Genomic DNA, 19,547 nt, shown 5'->3' with positions numbered 1-19,547 from the left:
AATTTCATGATCAATATGAAGTCATTTAATTGCAGTTTTTATGATTCATCATAGAGCTAGCTGAAAAACAACAGCTTTATAATTATTATAATGCCCATGATAAAAGATAGCAAGGTTTATTAATAAGAATGTGTTTGACTATATAAAGAAGACAGTTTTTGAGACTACTCTAACTGTAGTCATATGAAGGTGTAAAACAGAAACTATAGGACCTGATTCTGGTACTATTTACATAAATAAAAAAATCAATTAGTAAAAAATGACTTCAGTACTAGATTGGGTTCATAGGCAGTACAAAATAAAGCTCTTTTTTATACTGGTACTGCTCTTCCCTGCATGGACATTTCTTTTGTGCTTTCTGTTTCAAGGATTCAGCATCCTACAGCTATTTTTTTTTATTGCCGTTATCATTGAGAATATTTTTAACTAACATTTTATTTTAAACGGTATGTAGAGACCTAGCATAGTCACATAAAATATAAATTAGAGACTTTAGATTATCTTAATGTTTAGTTATAGGATTTATGCCTAGCCCTTATTAGCACACACATTGAAACTAGCCAAAGTGCTGGTATATACTATGGATTAATTCCCCTGCAGAGGTATCTAGACAGCTTTATATTGCAAGTGGCTATTGTATTTTTTCAATTTGTGGCAGAATTAAATATAAATATCATCAATGGTGGTCCAGTTAGCCTGTGTTTACAGTATAGTTTGGGGAGGGGAGAGGTTAAATCCCTTTTATCAGGCCTCGCAAGTTGATCCTCTCTAGAGTATTTTTTAGATATCCTTTCTTTTTTTTCCCCCTCTGACTTCTCACAAGCATTTTGGCTGTTCTTCATGCATCACAGCAGAATAAAAAGCCTTTAAGTTAAGGCCTACTCAATTTCTTTTTATCTCTCTTCAATGCACAAAGACCATAAAGAGCAAAGAGAATGTTGAAATGGTTCTGAAAGTAAGTGTCTACAGGCAGGAAGGGTTGTCTACTCCACTGGAAAAGGCTTGGATCATCTGTGAAGAGGAAGGGGAAGGGAGGAGCGAAATGGTAGGGAAAAAAAGCAGAAGGGCGCATACCCGGAGCACTAAAAAAGAGAGCAAGTGATGGAAAATGAGAGTAGGACTGGAGAGAAATGCAGGTTGAAAATAGATTGAAACAATTATTGAGAAACAGAGAAATGCATGCTAATTCTGTCCTGAATCCTTGTGTAGCAATGACAGAAGCTCCTCAATGGGATGTGGAAGGTCAGTGTGTGACCACTTATGATTGCATGTGCTTTAAGGTGCCTCCCTAATGAAGCTTTTCTCTGTTTCTGTCAATAGTTACAGAAGGTTCATTTCACTGATCTAGGCTTGATCAGATATTGGAGTGTTTGAAAAAGTTCAGTGATTATTAGAATGTCTCTATCCCGAAGGATTCTTGGTCTTTTTTTCACAATGTGATTTTTTTTATAATATGACAGGTTAATATAGATTAACTAGCCTGAATTCAAAAGAAAGAAAGTTATAAATATTTACTGATGCATTAGGGTTGAACCAGAAGAATTTCTGTGCTATTTGTACATTAAAATATAGGTGTTTTGTCCTTGGAAGCCCTGAGCAGGCAATTCAGGAGTACAATGTGCTATAACTTCAGTAATTTAGACCCAGGGGATAAACACTTTTTATCAAATAGGACAGCTAGTGAGAATGAACCTATGAGCTTGTTTATTTCTCTTTTTGATATATAAATACGTATTTTGTATTGTATATCCACAGTATAGTAGGCTGTGTTTCATACTTGGAAACCAGTTTAAAAAGGTTTGGGGCATAAAGCAGTATTAATCCCAAAGCTCCCTCCCTCCATGCCCCCCCCCCCTCCAGATTACTGATTCAATGGCTATATCATTTGTTTTTCATGTCTTTCCCCCCACCAAATTCCTCACATGCACACTCTGGTTTAAACATATGTTTCTCAATTAGGTAGTAAAAATTGAGACACGCTTACATCTTTAACATAGTAATTCTTTAGTTAATCGCACTTTTAGGGGAAAAAGGCTATAATTCACTGATGCTGTTTAAATCTTTTATGCTGGGTTATGTATAAATAACTACAAATGTGTGCAATGGTTACATTACATGGTATATTTAACAACAGAGCTAAATCATAAGGTATGAGCAATGCCTTTAGTGATGCGAGTGTTTGTGATTGCATGCAGGAGATTTTTGTTCTGCAACCATGGAAGAAGTAATTGGTGTTCAGCAGTATTCAGTTAAGTTTACATATCAGTAAAAATACATGCACAGAAGCACAAATTATTTTTCTGTTGTTCAAGCAATAATATGAATGCAGCATATATTAACGCTTTAGAGCATTATCATGTGATTTAGAGCTATAGAAACTGTTGCAGCGTTCAAATGTTGCAGTCTGTGTCTTTGTTGATGGCATTAATTTTCAACATTTGGTGGTAAAATAACATCACTGACAGGCCAACAACTTCTCAATACCACCATTTTTCATGTAGTTTTTTGCCACCTGAAATTTTGCAGTTACCCATTTTACAAACTTACTGCTTCTCCTGGTGATAGAGTACAGGCCTGGATGTTTAATGATTTTTTTTTTCTTATTTTAGATGGAAGACTTTATTTGAAAACTACTGTCATGTACTGAATCTTTCCTGCTGGAGATACCTGTGCTATGGTAAAGGACTTTGCAGTAAGACATCCAATATTTGGAAGTTCTATTAAAACAAAGTGTTTTCAAGGCAACTTCCTCAATGTGTGTATTAACATTCTTCAAAGTTTAAAACATTCTGCAAGAGTGTCCTCCATTGGTTATCACCTGTGGCTCAATCCAGAGGTCTAGAGAATGTTTGTAAATGTCTAAGAAGCACTCTTCTTCCTTCAGTGAAAATCTGCAGCTCTGCTGTTAGATCCCCTTGTATACACAGTTACAGATGTGTCAGAACAAGGCCTAGTGTTCTTTTTTTGAATGGGATGCAAACTCTTTCCTCCTCTGATCATTCTGTATTTGAGCACATCAGGCGTTCCTTCCAGCAGTGTTCCCCTATATTTGCAGACTATGTCATACCTAAACCAGCAAGACTGCTCAGAAGTAAACCTGTAAGAGGGCATGAGAGGATTCTTACAAAAAAATAAAAATAAAGCAAAAGAAAAAAAATAGTTACATTCAGTTTTCAAACTCGAGAATTGTGGGTTTTCTTCTAAAGACATTTTTTTCACCTACTTTCCAAGAGACCAATGTGTGGACATTAGATCACAATAAACTAAATGAAATTTTGTCAAAGTGAAAAGAAATGCTGAATGTAAACAATACTGTTTTACTGTTCATAAAGTCTCTTTTCCTAGAAGAAAAATAAATAAAGAGTAATAATTTCTCATTCTAAACTGGCAGGGGTTTATGAAATAAAAGACTTTGCTTCTTTATTCAAACTGTTGGTCACATGTACAGTATACGAACACAACCACACACGGAAGGTATTATGTATGCAGTAGAATACTAGAGTTTAGGAAAATGAAAATTTTAGATAATATGTTTTGTCACCCTGTTGGTCAGAAAGACGCCTTTCTAGTTTTAACGCATGCAGGCATGTAAATATTTGTCCTGGAGTCACAGTATTACTGAATGAGATGTTAAGCATCTGGTAACAAGTCAGAATTCTGTATCAGCCACTTTTATTTGTATATTGAGCCCTGCTTAGTGCCCTGTTAGTGCACTTTTAAGAATGAACTGTGGCTGAGCAGCAAGTCAAACACCAGAAATATTTTTATATGTTAATGTCATATTACGTCAATGTTACTAAAAAAAGAAAACCTAACAAACACTTGATGTATCAGTCCAATTCCACGTAGAGCTGAGTGAAGTCTATTTTCCTTCCCTGCCTTGTCTTAGGGAAGGGTGGTTATGTGTTCCTTTCACTGTCTTTATGAAAGTTACAATATGTGTTTTCACCTGTGTGCTGATAACTGGAAGTAAGCTGCAACACAGTGCTTATTACATACAAGAATTATGTTCTTTGCTTTGCATACTTTTGGGTTACCCCTTTAAAGACTGATTTTGTGAATCAGTGCTGTTTACTGTAAGTTTTGTGATTATGCTTTTTTCACCTTTAATGTTTTATGCATATAAATATTATTTATTTCATGGAAACATATCAGAACCTTTAATGTCTAAGATGACTAACTTAAAAATATTTCTTTAAAAATAGTTCTGATTGGATATTAATATTATTTTGTCAAAGTAAAAAGAAAAAAATGTTTTGTAAACTCTAGCACTGAGCTTCTATAGTTTGTAGGTCTTCCTGGCAATATCGGTACACACTTCTTTTGTGTAGCCCATCTTTACTCCACCACAATCCTTTTTTAACAATAGAAAAGTTGTATATACAAGTTCACATCAAGGCGATTTTTTTTAAAGAACTATTGAGCAATATTTTTCATTAAATATTATTGGGTAATACTTTGTAGTAACATTATTTTCTAATCATGATTCTTTCATAACTTTCATAGTTGAACACTTTAGAGATTCTGGACTCCACATTTTTCATATGCAGTCTTTAAAGGGTTAACAGCTGTAAAGTTAGATGGATTTGTGGCAAGCTTTTGAATCATTCATATCTGAAAGAGAAGTAAAAGCCTACAACTGAAACATGTAGTAGCATCTGCCATTGCTCTGCTCCTTGCATAGAGTCACCTGTAAGTAGGTTTAATAGTTTTACAGTATATATTTTGAAGACCTTTGGGAATGCCTCAGTGTTTGGCTTGGTACATAAATGGAAATCTTATGGATTAAGGGGAAACAGTTTTTAAACTGGATGTTGAGAGAGAATCTTACTAAAATGGTGTAAATATTACAATCCATGAAATGTTGCTGTAATTTCAATTTTTGCCCTTCTTTAGTTATACAAATTTTGGGTTTTTTTGCATAGATGATGAAAAGTTGTGCTCATGTTATTGTTTATATGCTTTTGTAATCTTAAAGATATTAATGTCTAGTTGTTCTATATTATAACCACATTTGCGCTCTATGCAAGCCCTTGGAACAGAACATACTCATCTTCATGTAGGACCTATGAAAATTGTCTATTTTTATCTATATATTTAAAGTTTTCTAAAAATGATAAAAGGTTATTACGAATTTTGTTGTACAAAATCTGTACAAAAATCTGTTTTTACATCATAATGCAAGAATTGGAAATTTTTCTATGGTAGCCTAGTTATTTGAGCCTGGTTTCAATGTGAGAACCACGTTTACTGTTATTGTATTTAATTTTCTTTTTCTTTTCAACAATCTGCTAATAAAACTGTCTGAAATCTCCCTGCGACTTTATTTACAGTTCATCTTTATTAAATTTTGTGAAATGTATAACATCAGAGGAATATTTACTTTCTAATGGGAGGCATCTGAAAACAACATAAGTCAGCTCTTTGTAATGCGAGAAGAACAATGCTGAATGATTTTATTTAACATGCAACTGCTTCTATCTCTAATATGAATTACTGTGGTGAAAAAACATCATAAAAGCACACTCTGTGGTTATTGTTTAACAAGCAGATTTTCCATATTTTTTTTCTTGCCAGCTAAGCAAGCTGCCCCCATCTACATGATTTATTTATGTACATTTCTCAGTTTATGAAGCTGTTATTTGTACCTTTTTTCCTTTATATTGTGATATTCCCATGATTCTTATTTCACAAACCTTTGTGCTGAATAATGTAAAGTGGACACATTGATGGAAGAAAACATATTATTCCCATAACTACAAGGGTGTGGGGGCAGCCAAGTTGTTTTCATCTCCAGTCTCCTTCAAATGATACAACAGATTTGGAAACTTTGATATCCCAACACATTTATTTTTTTATATATTTATCTTTTACAAACAGCAGGTGCTTTAAATGTGTAGAGATGTACTTGAAAAAAATACTGCTGGCTTTGCATCTGTTCCAATGTTTTTGAAGGAGCAGAGAAGTTGATGGCATTTTTGAAGATAAAGGCAGGTATTTAAAAACAAATCTAGAATGATGATCTTTTTGCACTGGAAAACCACAAAAGTCTGATACGCTTGTTACATGTAAGGGTAATTTTGCTGTTCACAGTGATGAGTATATCTGAACAACACCTGCAAGATTAATCCCCCTCTTCGTGGTGAAGCAAGTTTCCTTTGGGAATCAGAAGGGGATTAACTCAGCTGGACCAGTTTATTTCATTTTCCCTGAATATTCTGAGGATTGCAGTTATGTGGTTCAAGGGCTAGATATAGTTCAATGAAAACTGGCTGATGGCCAACTTTTCAGCCTTTTTGGAGCCTTTTTAACCTCTTCATACAGACCAGCAACATTCTTCTTCATCTTTCCAAGTTAAAATGCTCTAGACGTCCTTTGCAGGGTGCAGTGGTAAAATTATACAGATAAGAGATGAAGAAGACTGTTTAGCCTCCCAACTTACCTACACCAATGCAGACATTCTTTGCAGTGTCTAGTATTTTTCCAGTACATTTTTAAATACCTTCAGTAATATGCTTTCTCAGCAACCTGGCTTCTGAGCAATATTGGCTTCATTCCTTCAACCCTTTGTGGTTAATTATCATTTTATCAGTCAGGCAGTAAAACAAAAATGTTAAGCCATCAGTGTTTAGGTGATTTGACTTGCCATCTACACAGGTAACTTTTAATTCTCCTCCCATGAAAAGCAAGAAGGCAAGAAGACATGGGAAAATACCAATGGAGGAAATGTCAGAGAGAAGCCAGATCCAAGAAGCAGCCATGAAATTCTGCCAAGAGAAACCCTTCACTGTCATATTACATCTAGACGTGACAAAGTCTTCAGTGACTTTGGAGTCAGGCTTTTGAATGGGATGGAAAATATCCACATAAAGATTTAGAAGAGTCAAAAGCTGATAAATGTAGCTAAGAAATATAGATGTGTATGTAATGAAATATGTTATCATAGTAAATAGGGAGCAGTAACACTCTAGCCTGAAAATAAGACACTAAATATCTTTATAAAGAAAAGATGGTCTGGCTCAGATATTTCCCAGCTCTCATATGTTATCTTGACTTTCCATCCATTGTTTCAGAACAATTTTAAATTGTTTAAACAAAGTGTTGTACTCCTTTGTAAAGCTCAACCACAAGCTGTGGAGTTCTTGGAGAAACTGAGTGACATGCTCTGAGAGTGACTACTGCACTGGACATCACATGGGACTTATGTGAAGGTATGCTTAGTCCCTGGATTCTGATTGACCATATGCAGGAGACGGGTGATGATCTGATCAGACTTGGGGCATTCTGGGTATGCTCAGGGAAGGTGCTGTAGGATCCTGGAGAACACAAAGGTCAACTTTGTGCCCAGTGAGTTTACTAGGTTTACCAAATTTCCACTTCCAAAAAAGAGGACAACTGTCAGGGGGACACCTCACTTCACACCCACAGCCCCCCAGCCTTGCCAGTGCCCCTCACTCCCAACCTGCAGCCCCCCCAACCCTGCTACTGACCCTCACTCCTAAACTACAACCCCTTTGCCCCCCCCACCAAGCTATGCTGGTGCCCCTCAGTCCCAACCCACAGCCCACCCCACCCAATCCCGGCTGGTGCCCCACACTCCTGACCCACAGTCCTCCATCCCAAGTGGTACACCTTACTCCTGATCTGCAGCCTCCTGCTCCCCCCAGCCCTACCAGAGAAGGCCCCCAGCCACTCCTGTCTTGACTGGGCCAGAGCATGCAATTTGTGTGGGTAGTGGCAGAGTGAATTCAGCCCTCACATGGGCAGGAGGGAAAAGGGGATGCCTGCAGCACCCCCGTAACCTGGCCATGCCCCCTCCCCCCTCCGCAAGCAAGGGCACCAGCCCTGGTGCCACTGGCCTAGCCACAGAGTTCCCTCTTCCCTCAAAGTGCCCCCTGCCCTGTTCCCCCACTGGAGGGGAAGGCATCATCCCCCTACTCCCTCTGCTCTGCCACAGCCCCAGTGCCCAGGCACACACACACACCCCCATCCCCTCCATACATCCCTGTCACACATGTACTGTCACACACCCTCCACAGCCCCTTGAACAGTTTAAAGCCCTGGCCCTTCAACCCCTGCCCCCCCACAGACTTACTTGCATCTAGCTGCTAAAGCTGCTCCCACAACCTTTCCTGGCTGCATGTTGGCCACGTGTGCGTGCATACTGACGCATCTGTGCCCACTGCCTCAAATCGCCCTCCCCCACTCCTGCCAGTGGAGCAAAGCAAAATCCCAGACATTGGTTCAGATTTAAAAAAAAACACCCGTGTGGAGAGTGGAGGGCCGAAAAAGAGGACATGTCCAGGAAAACTCAAATGTATGGTAAACCTAGCTCAGATAGGAGCATAACAAACCATTTCTGCACCCTGGGTGGCATGGTGGCTAGGACAGTGGCAGTGGCTGGCCTGGCAGCAGCGGCAGTCAGGCCAGCAGTGGCAGAAGCCACTCTAAAACAGCACCTGAGGCTGGCATCCTGCTCTCCCACTCTTAATTATTCTACAGAGTTTACAAATTGAATAACATTTGATCTGGGATTTTTGGACAGAAATTTTAGATGCAAGTGCCTCAGTCCTGTTTCAGATGTCTATGGATATGCCCGAATGAGCAAGCTCAGATACCAAAATATGTTCAGGAAGCAATTTAAGACCTTTTTATTGTGAAAGACTTTTAACAAGAGGGGGTTAAGTTTGGGGGCACTGCTTGGGGAGTTTGCTGTTTGTTACATACTATTCTCTTTTTAATATTTTATGTTTTTGTAATGTATCTTGCTTTTTTATTGTAATGCTGCCCTGAGCTTTTCTAGGGAGGGCAAGATATAAATCTAATAAATAAAATCAATAATAAATAAAAGAGATATAGCTGCATTAGTTCAGTGCTCCAAAAGCTGTTTGGGGTTTTATTTTATTTTTTCATCCTGGGTAAAGTGCCATTCGACTAGGGTTATACTGCTTTACTCAAGCTAGCTCAGCCATGTGTTATGTAGGCATGCTGTAACTCCTCAGGGGTTACCTACCTCCTAGTGGTGTGGTTTAAGACACATTCTACTTCTTATTGTTTCCTATTGGCTAGCTTAGGTAGTTGCCTACTCAGTGGGCGCACCTACACAAGGTGTTTAGTGTGGAATTGACTAATTAGCTCCCCAGTAAACGTCTCACATCTACAGATGCAACCCTATTAGTATCTTTACTAGTGTGACTCTATTAGTAGCAGTACTTGTAAAGAAAAATACTATCTTACTGCGGAGTTTTTCACTCTGCAGCAGCATACATGTAGACACTGATGCAGCTGGCTAGGGCAAAAAGGTGCTTCAGTGCAGGGCTGCTTGCTGGCTAGCCCCACACTGAAGCACCCTCATGCCCTAGCCAGCCCCTCCACAGCACATTGGGCAGGGTCAGAGCAGCCCCAGGCTGGCAGGCTGACCCCCCGGAACCTCTGACAGCCAGGGCTGCTCCAACCCAGTTTAATGTGCTGCGATCCTGGGCACACCTGTAGATGCAGCACCCAGGAGCAACATCTGGCCCCATAAGTGCTGGAATTCATTGCTTCACCATAATAGCACATGCAGACACACCCAATGGATTCCATTCTTTTGAGCTTGTCTCTTCCCCATTTGTTCTGTGTACATTAGTGGCAAGTTGCAAAGTAATTCATTATGCACCTTGGCTTAGGTATTGCCCCACCTAACTATTAAATACCTGCCCCAAGGCAACAATTCAAAATGGCCAACATCCCCAAAGTCTCAGTAGAAGGATCTAAGCAGCTGAGATTTCTGATTCCCATTTATGAATGTAAACTCACTGTGCATAAAAGGTTTATATCCTCCACTGGCCAATCCACACAGCTGAGATATGGAGGAACTTATCTACATTACTGATGACCAGAACAACAGAAGAGTGTCAAGCACAGCATCCTGCAGTTACACGCTAGTGGCTGGATAAAACAAAAAGAAGAAGTTACATGGAAGGAGATCTCTATGTTGATACAACAAAGATACTCATTCTTTCTACTCAACTGCTCTATAAGGATACCTGGGTCAATCCTTCTGTCTTCAGAGATGTACCTCAGTGCACTCCACACTAGTGTGTTGTTTCCCCCCTTTTCTAAGCTGAACATATCACCATATCCCAGCTATGGGTCATTCTGCCAGTTATGTACCTCAATCCCATCTAAAAATACACCCCAAATACTTTACAAGTTATGGCTTAGGAAGACACTGCAATCTATTTCCTAGATATATTCAAGCACATGGAGGCCCCAAGATCCTCTGCCAATGGAAAAGCAGCTTCTCATTCCATGGTGCTAGAATGGCGCTATACTTGGGTACGAATCGTGAACCTAAAAAACTGGTAAAGGACTAATATATATAGGAGTTCCTATATATGTTCCACACAACAGTGAAAAAAGCCTCAGGGTCATCTGTTGACTGGTGATTGGGTCTAGTCCCATAAAACTGGCTTGTGGCCATGCCATTTTAGGCCAGAAGAATGTGAAAGAGTACAAAGGCTCTCTTTGTGGCATAGAACTTGCTCTCTACCCTGCCCTTTTTCTCTCTACCTGGACGTCCCTTCTCCACTCCCTAGTCCAGTGTGAGCCTATCCATTTGATTCTGACTTTCTGGGCTTATCTACCTGGGCTATTCTGTACCTGGTCTGACTCCCACTGCTGTCCATAGCACTGTGTCTGTAATTTTCAAAATTCCCCTCTAACTCCTGCTGCAATACCCTTTTCCCTGTCATGATGTAGCTAACCTAGCTATCATATAGATAATTAATCTTCCTGAAACCTCTTCTGAAATGTCCCTCATCTCTCTTAAAGATGCTTGTGATATACCTGATGCTTACCAACAAAAGGGAGGTGTGCTAATGTGCCTTTTATAGTTGTTGTATCCCTTGGACCTGGCAGTGTCCTATGTACAAGGTACAGGGCATAGGCCAGGTTACAGGGAGACATTCTGTATATTTATTTTTAAACATCAGTGGCCTCCCTAGGGTCTTTGCATGGAGAGTGTTTGGCTCCCTGCATCACTTTGAATCAAAAGGAAACTTAAGTGGGAATGAGCCATGTAAGTGGCTGATCCAAGTTGGCTTTGTGGGTGTAAGCCTGAGTGAAGGTGTTCTGGGAAATTTGTCATCCAACATAGATGTGTATACTGCACTTAGAGTTGTATTGAGTTTAGTAGCTGCTGCTGGTTCTGCAACCACTTTGAAATATTCTTTGGTACTTAGGACACTTGTTTCTTTATTGGCACCTAATTACCTTCACTAATTCTCTTTTAGGCCCTAAATCAGTGCTGTCGATTTCAGTAGGCAGATAGTGGCCTAGTAAGGTGCTGTACTACCCAACATTACAGGACTTAAATCCTTTTGTAGGGTACAGCCACCAAGCACCTCCCCAAAATTACAATCCAGATGACAAAACCAGTGAAGTGTGAACTTGCTAGCAAGGCAGTGTCACTGTTTAATAAAGCACACACTGAGTGAATTAAGCAGTGGCTAATGGACAGATCTCAAGCAGACCCAACATTATCTAATGGCGGTGCTTTTAGCAGGGTTTTTCAGGGATTGATACTAAGTCTGATGCTATTCAACATTTTCATCCATCAACTAGAGAGAAAAATGTAATTACTGCTGATAAAATGTGTGGATGATGCAAAGGGTTGTGGAAGGTTATATAAAGCTAAGAACAGGGAAGTCATACAGAGTGATGAGTGAACTGGACCCATTCAAACAAGCAAACAAAAAAAAATTATCTAGCTAAATGCATCATACATTTAGGGATAAGTAAGACAAGTCAGACCATGGAATGGGGGTCTAAATTCTGAAAAGCTGTTACCCTGCAAAGAATTTAGGGTGGTAATAGATTTTTATAGATGCATTTATAAAAAATATAATTTTTTATGGCAGCACAAAGTGAAAGAAAATAGACATCTATACCCTCTGGTGTGCCACAAATACCCAAATTTGTGGCTTCAACAAAAGGTAGTAATAATTTGTGCCTCTTTATTATGATGGAGGCCAATCTGCTTTATGGCAAGAAAGCACAAGCAGCCTGGAACTGTCCACACTGTCCAGGGGCACCTATGCACACGCATCGCGGTTGCTCCAATGTGCTGTAATTACAGCACATCAGAGTAAACTCAATTAATTAAGTCTGCTGGAATAGACTCAATTAAATGAGTCTCCTGGAGCATGGTAATTACTGTGCTCCAGCAGACACCAGCATCATGTGTATCAGCATCCCCACATTGAAAAATGGCAGCAGGGGCATTTTAACTAAAGCTCATTAGATGAGCTTTAGTTAAAGTGCCCTGCCACCATTTTCCAGCATGGGGATGCTGATACATGTGATGCTACAGGTGCTTTAATTAGAGTGGCTCTTGGAGCCACAACCTCCTGGAGCACGTGTATAAACACAGCAGCTGTACCAGGCAGGTGTTCTCAGGTTTGAAGGTCTGTTTTGTATGCTCCAGAAAGTCCTGTGTAGAATAAGGCCCCTTAAGCCCAAGGAATACCTGCCCAGCTTCCCCTGCTTTCAGAAACATGCCCCCAGGAAAGCAGAGAAAGTTGGGTTCCCCACTTGTAAAGATGTGCCTCCAGCAATCTCCAGGGTGTGTCTTCGGAAGTCAGGAACACATCACCTGATGTCCCCCACAAGATCAATGGTCAGGACAAGGGGTGATATGTTTCTCCCGGTGAAGTGGATCAGCTATTCCAGGACACATCCCAGCACAGATGATCTGCTTCATTTGGCAACATCTATTTCTAGCCTTAGGGTATCACAAGGGTGAACAAGGGCACATATGTATTAAATACATTCAGGATTCAGTATTGAATATACTCAGAACTAGCTATCCAAGCTCAGTTAGTTAGCCATGGACTAAGACAGCACATAAACAAAGAAAGCACCATAATGCTTACCTCACATCAAATTGCTCAATGGTGCTAGTTTTATCAAACAGATTAGTGAAAGTTTCCATGACTTTTCTAAAACAGTTTTGACCAACTCAATGAGTAATTTTGGTCATCTTGTGAGCCCTCCCCCACAGACTCAACTTAAATAATGCAACTCAAGATAATACACCTCGGAAGTGTATTATCTTATCCCACATTTAAGTTGTCAGGGATTTAAGTTGACTCTGCTCCATATATGTGTGTGTACTCTGATGGTTAAGTTGATTTTAAAAGTTAAGTCAACTTAATGGTCAGCAAGTATGTGTATATGCACCCTGAGATGCCATCATCCCTATTTTCTTCCTTATTTGGTAGAGAAAGATACAGCAAGAACCAATCTTAGAAAGTAATATCAGAAAAATTAAAATAGGAAATAAGGCACACATTTTTAACAGTAAGTGTTATTAAGCATTAGAAAAAACTACCCAAAACCCCTTATTATCAGATCAAGCAAATGCTTTCCTGACTTTAGACAAACACCATTTATTGGGCTTGGTACGAAAGTAAAAATGTATTTTAATGGGCTATATGCAATTGATTACACAATGATCCTTTATGTCTCCACAATGTATGGATCTGTGAAGTTGTGACATCATATTAGAGCATGGAGGAAGGTGAGGTTAAGTGTTGAAGGACATACAAGAATATGATCCAAGCAACAGCACTTTGAATGGATTTTTGGAGGCCGTTAATTAAGGCTAAAGAAGTGGAGTTTCCTGTGGTCCAGCTACGAGTTGTGACGAGCAGTATGAAAATGGACCAAGCACACCTCTGGGAAACAGATGCTGGTATTTCCACTTGAAACCTTTTTGCTGTTAAAAGCTGAGCAAGTTCAGAGGTCAATTTACAAGAAACTTGCAGATACAGTAAATAATTAAAAAGCCAGCATTTATACTCTGCTTCATCCAGGTAAGATCTTATCCTATCTGCCTTAGAGTTACAACACTGCAAAACTGTTAAGGACATCCATGGCATCTGGTAAGGAAATAAGATTGGAGAATTAGTAGATGACAAAAAATCCCATAGGAAGAGAGAGAACAAGAATCATTGTTTTGTGCGTCCCTCATAATCAAAGATGACAGTGCCTCAGTGGGGGGTGGTTGAGTCAAGTGCAGCAGGTGTGTAGGTGACGGTGCAGGCCTATACATGATAAGCATTTTTTGACACATAATTCATGGCACCCCTCAATATGAGGTGGTCTGCTGTTACTGCTGCTACCTCCTTTCCCTTGTGCTTCTCCTGCATAGGGGATGCTGTTACTGTTTAAAAAAACCCTATTCCTTCCCTCATTTTGGCTTTTCTTTGATGCCCTATTATAGTTAAATTAGCCAAAAGGGTAGTTAGCCAGTAGGTGGCACTTGATCAAATGCACCTTTAGGAGATCCTTGAAGTGCTGTCTCAGGCAACCACACTTTTCCTTCCTGTGTTCCAGTTCATTACATAGGAAATGCTAGAGTTTTCATGTATTGTCCATTCAACACTCCTGTCCGGTCTACTGCAGATGGGATTTTTGCTTGATGACTCATGACCAGAAAGTGGGCATTTGAATTTACTTCTAGAGACTAGGGAGGGTTAAACTCTCCAGATAATGCATTGGTGGTCCAATGTGGGAAAGTCTTCTGCTGCTGATAGACCATTTTACTGTTCCTCACTGTAGATGGGCACTGAGAAGGCAAAAGAGTAAATATGGCAAATTTTAGAAAAAAAATACTACCATTAATTTCAAACTTGAAAATATGGTATATGAATCCATACTTAGTTTAAGTACTAATGAAAAATAACATGTTACTTTATTGTAGTGGGGGTGGGGCAGAGAAAGGTTTATCCTTGATTTATGTATATCAGCATAGATTGAATAGAGTCAGGCTGAATTTCACTAGTTGAGAATCTTTCTCAAAATGTCAAATATATAATGATTCCTACAGATGAACCATTTTAAGGGACTGGATCTGGATCATTTGAGTATGGTTAAGGAAACAAAGTAATGCCTCCCCACATAGGTCAAAGTAAAACCTGCTGAGTTTGGTTTGTTTAGTTTGGTTTGGAGGGGATGGGTTGAATTAGATTTGAGTGGTAGGGTTAGGTTAGATGGGTTTTAGTTCTGACCAGGACTTCTAGGAGGATGTAATGTCCAGACTCAGCAGTTTGCATACTTTGCCTATATTTTATTCATTGTACTTTATTTAATAGTTAAACATTTGCCGTCTTGTTAATGAAAGATGGTTGTGTTCCCATGTACTTTCTGAAGGAAGGAGCACAAAGTTGAATATAACTTTTATTCTTATCTTATTAGCTCTCATGCCCAAATCTAACTCCCTTATTTACAAATAAATTGTTCAAATTGTTGTTGTAATGTGTGGATAATAACCCACATTTACTGGGAGGAGAAAGGAGGAAGATCGTTTCACTTTTGAGCCAATAGGTTAACTGTCAGGTTACTTTTCCTGGAAATTTGATATTCAAGCATTTCCCTCTCCCCTCTCCCAGAAAAGACTTGAATCAAGATGTTTTACTACCTGGAAAAGTGTCCCAACCATGAGTAAGACATTGCCTAGAGCACTGGTGTCCAACCCTTTGGCATCATGGGCCAGATGACCAGTGAGTGTTGGTTCACAGGTCAGATCCACTCCATGGGCCCAATTGGCTGGGGGGCCAGTCCACTGCATGCCCTATGCACCACATCAGTTCATCCTGCACACCAGATGTAATTTGCAGCCCCTGCCCTACATACCACATAGGCCCTAGGGTCCTGTGCATTAGATCAGGCCCTGTGCCAGATTGCACCCACAGCCTTGCCATGCACACAGGACCATGTCATTTGGCCTGCAAAGCTTGGAAATTGGCAGCGGAGGAGCAGTAGGAAAGACTAGGATCTAAAATATTTTTATCTAGTCTGAAATGCTACATAGGCAGCTAAAGTTAGCCATGTAAATGTTAATTACCTGTCTAAGGGTGAGTTGGATTTGAGCCTGTAAGTGTAGGTAAAGCTGTAGCTAGGTCAAGTGTTTAGTTTTGAAAAAGATCATAGGTTTAGCTTCTGGTGAAGCCAGTTCTTTTCACTGTTTTTAGCAATGGGCAGAGGAATTACACAATGAATCATCTTTCATTGGAAAGAAGGCAAATGCTTAACTATTAAATAAATAAAGCCTATAATTTTATATTTCACTCAAATGTACAGGAGCTTTAAATGGTGGTTTTTAAACACAATGCCATTGTATCAATCTCTACATTGAATTTGAGCCAGATACAGCAAACTATATTTTGAACAAAGTTTATTCCTTTATCAATTTAAGTAATTTCCTTTCTAATCCAAGCTGGCCAAGTTCAATTTAAATCATTGCATAAATTGTTGGTGAGTTGCTTTTATTTGAATCAGCAAGCATTTGGCCATAGCAAATGAGCCTCTGGCAAAGAAGAACATTAGTACCAGGGGACATCTTTGGAAAACTGTGGTTTGCATTTGTGCTGCTATATAAAGGTTTCCTGTTTTTATTTTTTCATGTTCTGTGTAGTGAGGGGGGAAAATACTCTTCTTCTTCCACTTATGTACAGAACTGCTGGCCCATGTGATGCTTAATAGAGTTGGCTGCCAGATTTACTGGGCTATATTCTGACTTTTCCTCAGAACCCCTTCCTGCTGCAGTTTTCCACTCTGTTTTTAAACTCATCTCCCACTTTTCAATTTACAGCAGTTTATAAAAGATGTTGTCTTTTTAGCCTACATAGTCTTAAAAAAACCCCAGTCTGATCCCAATTTCAGGGCAGCACAGTCAACAAATGATCAAAAGACTCAGGCAAGAGCAATGGGTAGGTGATGTCAAGGAATGTCCTTCAAGTGTACATTTTTTTAGTTGTGAGGAAAATGCTGTAGAGCAGGACTGTATAGTTTTGTATGTTAATCCACCCTAGCAGACACCATGATACTAGAACTCCCAGACAAGTATTATCCACCCAGCTCAGCCTCCTGGTCATCTATACTACACCTTTACTTGTCAATCCCACTCCAACAAATACACACCTTACTTATCTAAGCCATTCATTCCCTGCCACAGTCATCTGTGCATTTTTCTGTCAAAAATGAGAAGGAAAGTACACTCATCCCCACTCTATTTACCCCCAATATCTGGGCCAGGATTTGAATTTGGGGCTTAAGTAGATAGAGGGCAGCTTCCCTAGCCCTAGCTTCAGCCCCAAAGCATGATCTAAATTGATTCTGCATTTAACAAAACTCATTAGGCACCAATATACATCAGCAGAGATCCTGGCTTTCTCTGATTAAAAAAGTACCAAATTTTCAGAGATAAAACAATAACCCAACACACACACACACACACACACACACACATTTATTAGTGGTGTTTCATTTTAATCATGGAAAATTGTGGAGTTGGGGTTATTTTTTTATCTCTGAAAATCTGGGATTTTGGAGTTCAAAGTTCCCTGAGCATCTACTGTAGAGTTTTTGCATTTGCTCAGAAGCAATTCATGTGATGCACTTGAGCATACCGCAGCACCTAACTCCCACCTAAACTGTTTAAATAACACTTCGGGGCTTGGGCAGCAGACCTCTACTAGGGTCCTACTTAATCCCCAAATTCAAATCCTGGCCCAGATATAGGGGCAAATGGGGTGGGGATGAATGTTCAATCATGGAAAAATGTGGATTTTGGGTAATTGTTCAAATTAGTTGCTGGGAAGAATGTAACTCTGCCTAAATCTGCAGACAGGCCTCTGCCTATAAATATATAGAACCCATACCAAACTCACATCCACTCATCAACCCACCATTTGTCTCATAACCTGATAGTAATTAGAGTATTCCTCCAGGAGTAAAAGACCTGAGTTATAAATCCTCCTTATCTGGAGGGGATTTAATCTTTCATCTCCAACTTCCCAGTACAGTGTATGAACCACCAAGCTCTGAGATAGCTTTAGTCTTCCACCCTTTTTTTTGAAGCTGATATATAGCATTGCAACAATGATAGGGTCAGAAGGAGAGGAAGAAGAGAGCCTCTCTTCATCACCCAGAAGTACTGGTAAGAGGTGGAATTCTGGGTGCCAATCCCCATTTCCAGATTATTTCTGTTTTTAACTAGTGCTCTTCTAAAGTAAATACATACAAAGTGCTAGGAGCAAGCAATAGGGAGCATGACCATATGACTCCTTTGGAAAAGGGGAGGCTTAAGTTCCAGTGCCTGCCAGACAGGTGTACTGTAGCACACCCTGGAAACCACCCAGCAGCCAATGAGGAATTCTCAAGATTTATGTGTAGGGTACTGAGGGGAGGGTGGGCGGGGGGTTAGGATCACAGGCCAATCTTAGGAGATTGGAAACACACAGGTGAACATATTAGAATACATACACTTAGGAAAAACATAACAGGCAGATAGAAAAAATCTTTTGCAAAAATCTTGTTGGTCTAATAAAAGATACCATCTCTACTGTGAGTCCTGATTGCCTTCTCCTCTAGACTAATACAGCTACAACCTGGATACCTGACTCATGGAAGATACCAATTTTTTTAAATGAAATCTTCATATTTTCCCAAGCAGGAAGCAACTGTGACCACCTGAAACCCTGCTCTTGTCTTTGTTTCAAGGTAATTTGCATCATCATCATCACAGATCCTCACAGGAGGTAAGAGGCTCCATACCAGCTATGAACTCACTGCCCAGAGGAGTTTTCCATCTATTTACTCCTCTGTGAAATCCTATGAAATATGAACTTTCATTAGACCAGGAGAACTTTTACAATCTTTTCTCCAATGCCTGATGAAGGGTGTTTGTGCCCGAAAGCTTGCAAGTAAATAATTGTTTGCAAAAATCCTGTTGGTCTAATAAAAGATAACATCTACTATGAGTCCTGACTGCCTTTTAACAGGCAGATAGGCATTAAGGGCACCTATACATGTACTGGATGTCTGCTCCCTATTGCTTGCTTGATTATCCTGTTTAGTCCTTAAAAATCCATGAATGCTTCTACTTCGTTATACTCCATCATGTGACCCTTAAATTTGGGTCACAAAAAAGCAGCAAGGAAGAGAAGGAACCTCCATCTTTTTTCATCAGATGTTTTGCAGGGACTTGAGTGATGTGGAAGAGTCCACAGAAGAGCCACCCATATGATCAGGACTACCCAGTGAGAGCCCTGGGGCGGGGACTGGGTACCCTGGGTGGTTTACATGCGCCTCCTGCTGTAATACATTAAGAAAGACATTACAGAGGGTAAATTGGTATTTGACTCCCCTTACTGAAATATGTGGGGAATGACACAAGGCTTAACTCTTGAAAGCACCATTTGTGTGAACACAAATGTTGTGTCGTGCAAACAAAAATGCACTGTACTAAAAAAAGAAGTGTTAAAATTTTCAGGCACTCTACGTGTTGTTTACACATGCCCCTAGACTATTCCATGCCCTAGTGGTGAGACTAAAGAAAGCTTAGAAGTCAGGTCTCCCATTATTGGAAAGATGCACACTACTGTGCTTTTTGGAAAAGGTAGGCACCACCATCATGTACATATCCTTAGAAATGAGGCTAAGTGTTGTTAATGGAGATATGTACTTTTTAGTATGTATTACATATCTAACCTCCACAA

The 19,547-nt window shown here is 39.7% G+C and overlaps 1 protein-coding gene across 6 annotated transcripts in view; it reads left to right on the top strand.

Moving 5' to 3' along the window:
- Positions 1 to 5,310, top strand: part of DACH1 (dachshund family transcription factor 1) — a 530,916-nt gene extending 525,606 nt beyond the window's left edge. For all 6 annotated transcript variants that reach the window (XM_025197329.1, XM_025197328.1, XM_025197326.1 and 3 more), the window contains one exon: positions 2,610 to 5,310. In XM_025197329.1, the coding sequence (XP_025053114.1) occupies positions 2,610 to 2,647 (38 nt within the window). In that variant the 3' untranslated portion in view covers positions 2,648 to 5,310. The remainder of the gene's footprint in view (positions 1 to 2,609) is intronic.
- The last annotated feature ends 14,237 nt before the right edge of the window (positions 5,311 to 19,547 follow it).

Source organism: Alligator sinensis, unplaced genomic scaffold, assembly GCF_000455745.1.
Source record: "Alligator sinensis unplaced genomic scaffold, ASM45574v1 scaffold241_1, whole genome shotgun sequence".
In the NCBI taxonomy this organism is placed as follows: Eukaryota; Metazoa; Chordata; order Crocodylia; family Alligatoridae; genus Alligator; species Alligator sinensis.
This window is presented reverse-complemented; position numbering and strand designations above follow the sequence as displayed.